At 28.9% G+C, this 7019-nt stretch overlaps 2 protein-coding genes across 6 annotated transcripts; one reads left to right on the forward strand and one right to left on the reverse strand.

The window, feature by feature from the left end:
- Positions 1-469: 469 nt before the first annotated feature.
- LOC106788752 (putative methyltransferase NSUN6) lies at positions 470-2427 on the reverse strand. Of its 3 annotated transcripts, none has more exons than XM_014752308.1 (7): positions 2207-2427; positions 2011-2133; positions 1743-1935; positions 1500-1668; positions 1202-1409; positions 831-1127; positions 470-751 (listed from the first exon to the last, which is right to left on the reverse strand). In XM_014752308.1, exons 1-7 carry the CDS (start codon positions 2333-2335, stop codon positions 485-487), a joined length of 1386 nt encoding a protein of 461 aa, XP_014607794.1. In that variant the 5' UTR covers positions 2336-2427; the 3' UTR covers positions 470-484. The 3 variants fall into 3 exon arrangements, with proteins under 3 accessions (XP_014607794.1, XP_014607802.1, XP_014607785.1); XM_014752316.1 differs by having other exon boundaries at positions 1743-1938; positions 2011-2074; positions 2207-2426; XM_014752299.1 differs by having other exon boundaries at positions 1743-1938; positions 2207-2424.
- Positions 2428-2743: 316 nt separating this feature from the next.
- LOC106789676 (ADP-ribosylation factor 1) lies at positions 2744-6558 on the forward strand. Of its 3 annotated transcripts, XM_014754110.1 has the most exons (6): positions 2753-2853; positions 3881-3925; positions 4156-4327; positions 4471-4580; positions 4674-4799; positions 4917-6558. In XM_014754110.1, the coding sequence occupies exons 3-6, from the start codon at positions 4180-4182 to the stop codon at positions 5079-5081; spliced, it is 549 nt and encodes a 182-aa protein (XP_014609596.1). In that variant the 5' UTR covers positions 2753-2853; positions 3881-3925; positions 4156-4179; the 3' UTR covers positions 5082-6558. The 3 variants fall into 3 exon arrangements, with proteins under 3 accessions (XP_014609587.1, XP_014609578.1, XP_014609596.1); XM_014754101.1 differs by lacking the exon at positions 3881-3925 and having other exon boundaries at positions 2744-3157; XM_014754092.1 differs by lacking the exon at positions 3881-3925 and having other exon boundaries at positions 2749-2853.
- Positions 6559-7019: the final 461 nt, after the last annotated feature.

The following is a 7019-nucleotide window of genomic DNA, read 5'->3' on the forward strand; positions in this document are numbered from 1 at the left end:
AATATAAGTTTTTCCTTATTAATATTGAAAAAATGTATAGATTTGAAATTATTTTAATTTCAGTGTAATTTTTCTTCGATTGGCAATACTATTTTAGCACCTGTCATTGACAGTAAGAGCGGTACAATCAATTTTTGCAACGTGAAGAAATACTTTCATTTGCACATCAAATTTAATATTATTATAATATTTTACTAATTCGTATGGGTTTATTTACGTTGTTTTTTATTTCAATAGATGTATATTTTGTACTTAATTATATCACGAATTAATAATTTATATCCGAACAAACAAAGTTTGATTATTCATGAGTTTTTTTATTCGTATTGAATAAAACAAAATCGAAACGTTCAACACATGTCCGTTCTTCGGTAGTGTATATGGATGGATCTTCGAAAGCATAATAAACGTATACCTCTTATTTATTAATCTTTTTTCAAAAGGTTGATAAAATTATATTTCGTGTTTATTCTTTCCTTATAATTTATTTAGTAAAACATGCTACAAAAAAACCAATAGAATCTTGTTCAGGTCCTATCCTAAGTAGGCATTTTGATTCATTTTCTGTTAATCCGTCAATACTATATCCTGTGTGTGTAAATGTTTTCAAATCTAATTGACCTTTGATAGACTTCAATTTTAAATACGGATATTTTTTTAAAGCCCATGAGACGATACCTTCATTCTCAGCTATTGTTATAGTACAAGTACTATATACTAAGATTCCATTTGATTTCAAAAGTTGAACGGCCTATATATATAATAAAAAGTAATTAAAATAATAACAGAAAATTAAAAAAATTGAATTCTTTAATTTTTATTAAACTTACTGTTGAAAATAGTGACTTTTGCATAAACACATATGAGCGAAGCTGCACAGCAGTAATTTTACTAAGTAGTTGTGGTCTTTGTCCTAACGCACTGCATGGACTGTCTAGTAATATACGATCGAAACTATTTTCTTTAAATGGTGGCCCATCGTTAATATTCGAATTATTTATATGATTGTTACAAGCTTTTGTAGAATCATAACAAAAGATTTTTACATTACCACTTGAGAATTTATCACAGTTTGATTGAAGTTTATCTAATTTTGATTTGCTTCTTTCAAGAGCTATTAAAGTACCCTGAAAAATGTAACACAGTTTATTTTCAAGTGTTAGTTCTTTGAATAGATATACGTAAATTATTTATCTTCTACCTCTCCTTTCATAAGAGTTGAAATGTGTGTGCATTTATTTCCTGGTGCCGAACACATATCAAGAATTATTTCTCCAGGTTGTGGATTTAGAATATGAGTACAAATAATTGATGGTAAATTTTGTAATAATGCCCATCCATCAGGTACTGAATTATTATTTAATTGTAAAAGTCGAGAAATTACATCAGTCATATGTACTGCAATTCCACTATATATATAAAATTACATACGTTATATTATAATTTTATTTGTACTAATTTATAAATTAAATCATTTTCATGTTATCATGACGTTTTACCTTGCACTTTGCCCGTTATTACAAATAATATTTTCTCTTGTTTGTAGAAGAATTCCATTACCCAAGAATGTTTTATTATTATTATCGACTTCGGATGGTTTAAGTAATCCTTTTCTGCAACACCCGACAGTATCCGCAAATACACTTACTTCATCTCCTACATTTAAACCTAATAAATATAATATTGTTATTTGTATACTTTAACAGATTAAAAATATCTAGACAAATCATTAGAAAATATACCGTGTGGGATTCCTAAAATTCCTGGAGCAAATACATGTGAACCTCTTAATACAGCTGATCCACATATTGCATCAACAATAACTTCTTTCGACCGCTTCAATAAATCTAATTTTATTGATTCATCCCAACTATGTACTGTAATTATGTCTGATAAATGAGGGAATGTTGTTATTGTTGGCATACGATTTACATACTGCTGAATATTATAATTTCTTTAGGATTATATGACTGTAAAGACCTGTACTTATTTAAATAAATGTTTATTTACCTGCTTTAATGCATTATTTAAATGCTCTATTACTTGTTGGACCGTAGTTTTTAACAAATTAACTCTATAAACAGTACTTTTTGGCGTACTATAGATCCATTTATACAGAGAATTTAATATTTTCTAAATGTAAATGTAATTGTTATAGCTTTATATAATGTAAATATATAAATTGAAAGATGATGGAAAGATTTACCTCAACCTCTGTTTCTTCTATATACACATTATTAATCTTAATTTTCTGAAAATCTTTTTTTAATACATTATGTATTTCTGTATGAAATTTAAAAGGCATTTTTAAATCAGTAACTTCTATAGCCGACATATTGAATTTTATATTTAATTATTAAACATTAATGATATTTTTTACCAAAGTATACACTTTTAACTTTACTGAAACTAGATATTTGACTTTGTTCTTATTCAAAGAATTCTATATCTATATAAAATTATTTATACTATATATAAAATATATATAATACACTTATGTAGTTGATCTGAGCAATTTTATGCTCACATGTTATCATTGCTAACCTAATAAATAAAAAATCATTGACCAATTAGAAACAGTATCGAGAAATCCTCTCGACCAACCAAATACAACGATTTAAGATGACACGCAGAGAACGAAACCGACATGACACCTAGCAGAGTTTATTTGAACGAAAATAGATTTTGGAAATCACGTGATCGGCTTAACCAATAAGAGAATTTCGAGGATCCTATACGTGGCATAAGGCATGAATCCTTTCCACGTCCGCCATTTTGACATACGGTACTTTTCGAGAGTGTTGGTTTTATGTTTTATCGTTTCTCGTGAAAAATAGTCTTTTTTACTGAAACGTAAGTAACGTAAAGGTGATATATCTACGTGGAAGGTGTCGTTATAAAGGGTTCTCAATAATCAGGCCAAGTTTAATAAATAATGGAAGTTTGAGCGTGGAACCTTTGACGATTCGCTGGGGAGTAGGTCGAAGGTGACAGACAACCGGGTGTACGCAGTGGCTTCGTAAACCGCACAATATCCCACGCCTTGTTTGCAATACTACGATATTGGCTTATTAAGTAGCCAAGACATTTTTAAAGTGCATAAACCTACAGCAAAGCACTCTAAAGATATATATATAATATATATATATATATAAGGGTATGCAAGTCTGATAATCATAGCGATGTATTAAAATGAGAATCAATAGCGCGCAGCGTGATCATCTCGTGCGTGCCTCCACAAGTTTTTTCTTTTTTTTCATATTTTTCTTTTGTTTTGGTACTTTTGATCAAATTCGTACTATATGTTTCATTAGATAATTTCTCTATTTTAATTAATTTTATATATATATATATATATATATAAGTATATATATATACCTAGTATATATATACATATTACATGTATATATATACTATATATATACCACGGTATTCAGGTTAACTTGTTAGACTCGATTGACAAGTGCATGATAAATTTCTATGCGTTTGTGAATTTGCAAGGTTTACGTGGCCAAAATTTTTTCCATTTTTTACGTGGGCATTTAATATGAATTAGGGCATTTAATGTAAACGTTGGGAAAGGTATCATCAATAGCGTATTTCTTTTGTTTGATTTTTTTTTCTCTTAGTACAATGGACTTTTTTTTTTATGTAGTATTTTATTCCATAAAATCGTGATTATAAATGTTCTTTGCAGCCTTTATATATATCTCATTTGTTGATAGAAATAGTAAATAATATATAAATACATATATATGTATATATATAATATTTATATTATATGTATAATATATGTATAATTATGTTGAGTTAAAAAATAATAATGGCACTGTGACTGAATTGTGTGTCACGTATCTGACGCATCTTATTTTTTTTCTAGGTATAATAAAATTTGTCTACTTTCTAACTGAAATCGATTCAATAGGTACTTTTTGCTTTAGTAATTTTTAGAGTTTAATCAATTTTTAATAGGATATTTAATTAGGATTCTTATGGGGTTCCATAAGCGTAAAAAGTTCAGTAGCAATATTTGGAGCAATAGCATACAATTGACAGCAATCTTTGTAATGAATAACGATAAAGATTTAAATGTAATATTCGATGTAAAAGAGATAGTTTTAAATATTTAACTCATTAATGGACATTTTGTTACAGGTATCTACATAACTAATACCAGCCATGGGGAATATGTTTGCAACATTATTTAAAGGCCTCTTTGGTAAGAAAGAAATGAGAATTTTGATGGTAGGCCTTGACGCAGCTGGTAAAACAACTATTCTGTACAAATTAAAATTAGGGGAAATTGTTACAACAATTCCTACTATAGGTAAATATAAACATATGCTTCTGTTTTATCTGTATATGTATTATGTAATATTTAAATATATTATTTAAGAATCAATGCTTTTATCAAATTATTCTTATTTAACTTCTAATATACTGAACTAATGAAATAGTTTTTTTGTACAGGGTTCAATGTAGAAACAGTCGAGTATAAAAACATAAGTTTTACTGTATGGGATGTAGGTGGTCAAGACAAAATTAGACCTTTGTGGCGGCATTACTTCCAAAATACACAGGCATGTTGTTTCTTTCTGTCATATTTTTCAAATTAATTTATGAAGTTTATTTGTAACTGATTTTTTAATTGACTTAATACTTTATTGTTTTAGGGGCTTATATTTGTCGTTGATAGTAATGATAGAGAACGTATTGGCGAGGCACGTGAAGAGTTAATGAGAATGTTAGCAGAAGATGAACTCAGAGATGCAGTACTTTTAATATTCGCTAATAAACAAGTAAGTATTATATATATAAAATAATTACTTTAAACAATTTTTATTTATAATAGTTGTGACATGTTTGAAATTCTGATATACTAAATCGTACATTATTATTTATGTAATTTATTTTAGGATCTGCCAAATGCAATGAACGCTGCAGAAATAACTGATAAATTGGGTTTGCATTCTTTACGTAATCGCAATTGGTACATACAAGCAACGTGCGCCACAAGTGGAGATGGACTTTATGAGGGTCTAGATTGGCTCTCCAATCAACTAAAAAATGCCAACCGCTAATCGGAACGTTATTTTGTCAACATTCAGTTGCTATATTAACATCATAAAAAAAAACAGCTGCACACCCGTCCCCCCTCCCATGAACGAATAATATTTTAAAAAGAGCAGTAACACTGTGTACGAAGCGCAAGATCTTTTGGATCTTGAGTGGAGGGTGAACAGGTTATCATATGTTGTCACTACTGTGCCAGATGATGTTTTGGGGGGAGGGGAGTGGGAAAAAATGGTCGTGAGCACACACCATCGAACGACCACACAGGACTATTGCCTTGAGCAAATTATTATTATAATTATTATTACATTAGCATTATAGTTACACTTTTTACACAGAGATACCGCAAGAAATGTGGAACAAAACTTGAAGTAATTGTATTAAAGTACCTAAACTCTTGAAACATACAATACACATTAATTAATTAATTAATTGAATAATTTAAATATCTTTGACAAAAAAAAAAAAGAAAAGAAAAAGAAGATTTAAGAAAAAGACAAATGCGTAAAGTACCCACGGTGTTGTCAGTTTGAATGCGTTGGACATACTGATTATCATAATGTAGCTGCATATTGTACATTACATTATATAAATACGATGATAAAATGTGATCAATAGATGGTGAGAGAATGTTGCTCTGTCCATTAAAAATTGCAAAATGTTTCATAGGCCCATCAGTTTAAATAGAAGCAGAGAGTTAAAATAACTGACGGTGCAACGACTTACTGTTTCTAGAGTTACACATAACAACAAATTCGTTTCTATTTTTTTAAGTTGTTTTTTTTTTTCACTAAATAGATTTTGAAAGGGATAAAAATAAAACTTGGAATTATAATATAAACTACATATGATTGTTTCGTTAGCACTATGCGTGTATGTGTGTGTGTAACAGCAGGTGCAGTAATTGCACCCTCCTCCACCTGCTTAAACTAACACAAAACAGCGAGCCAATCATATGAATTAAATCTCAGTGTATAAAAGAGATATCATTTATTTATTACACCTTGATAAAAAGGTTAATTAGAGAAAAGAAACAAATCGTCGACATTCCGAAATTATTGCAGCGACCATAGCGGAAAAAATTCAGGTGAATTATTAAAAAAAAAATAAATAAAAAGAAAAAAAAGAAAGAAAAATAAGATTATTCTTTAGGAAAAGAATCAAGAAATAAAATAAATGAAAAATCTCTCACGTCGATGAGAGAGGATAGGCCTCGCAATCTTTAAGCGCCAGAAGATCCTGGCTGATTATAGGCAAATACCAGCCTTCTATATCATCATTTTGAAGCCGTTTCACGAATCCATCTTCTCGACGTCCTATAATATCTTTTTTCTTTTCTTCTTCTCTCCTTTTAAAATAAATTGTTTTTAATTAACTAATCCTCCCCCTAATTGACAGTATCGCCTTTTCGTCACATGCAGAAAATTCGTATAATTATGTATGAATGTTTAAACAACTTGTGAAATATACTGTAATTGTGCTTTATATAGTCCATGTATTATTTGCCATTGAATGGTTATTGTATAACATTATTTTTTTCATTTTAACTGATTAGTTTTCAGATAGAAAGTCTCGAAATGTATGCATACTGAACATAAAATAAGAAAACAAAGATCTCTGGCTGATATATAAACAATCTTTTGCTATGCCGATTAATATTTTTCTAATGTTTAGTTTATTTGTGCTTCTAGTTTAAAGAAAAAGAAAAAAAAAGAATTCAAATAATCTCAATTCAATTGCAAATACGATTACTTTTTCATTGCCGAAGACTGCACTCCATACAGCATGTTTCATTTAGATACTTTTCTAGTCTTTTTTTCTATACCTACTAATTTTATAGATTAATTTGTTATGAGTAAGTTGTCTTCTTATTTTTTCCTTTTAAGAATTACTATATACATCATTGAAATAACTAAAGTAGAATAATGTCGCAAAATTTTTCTTTG

The sequence above is a fragment of the Polistes canadensis genome, unplaced genomic scaffold (assembly GCF_001313835.1).
Source record: "Polistes canadensis isolate GaletaPanama2010 unplaced genomic scaffold, ASM131383v1 scaffold_6, whole genome shotgun sequence".
In the NCBI taxonomy this organism is placed as follows: Eukaryota; Metazoa; Arthropoda; class Insecta; order Hymenoptera; family Vespidae; genus Polistes; species Polistes canadensis.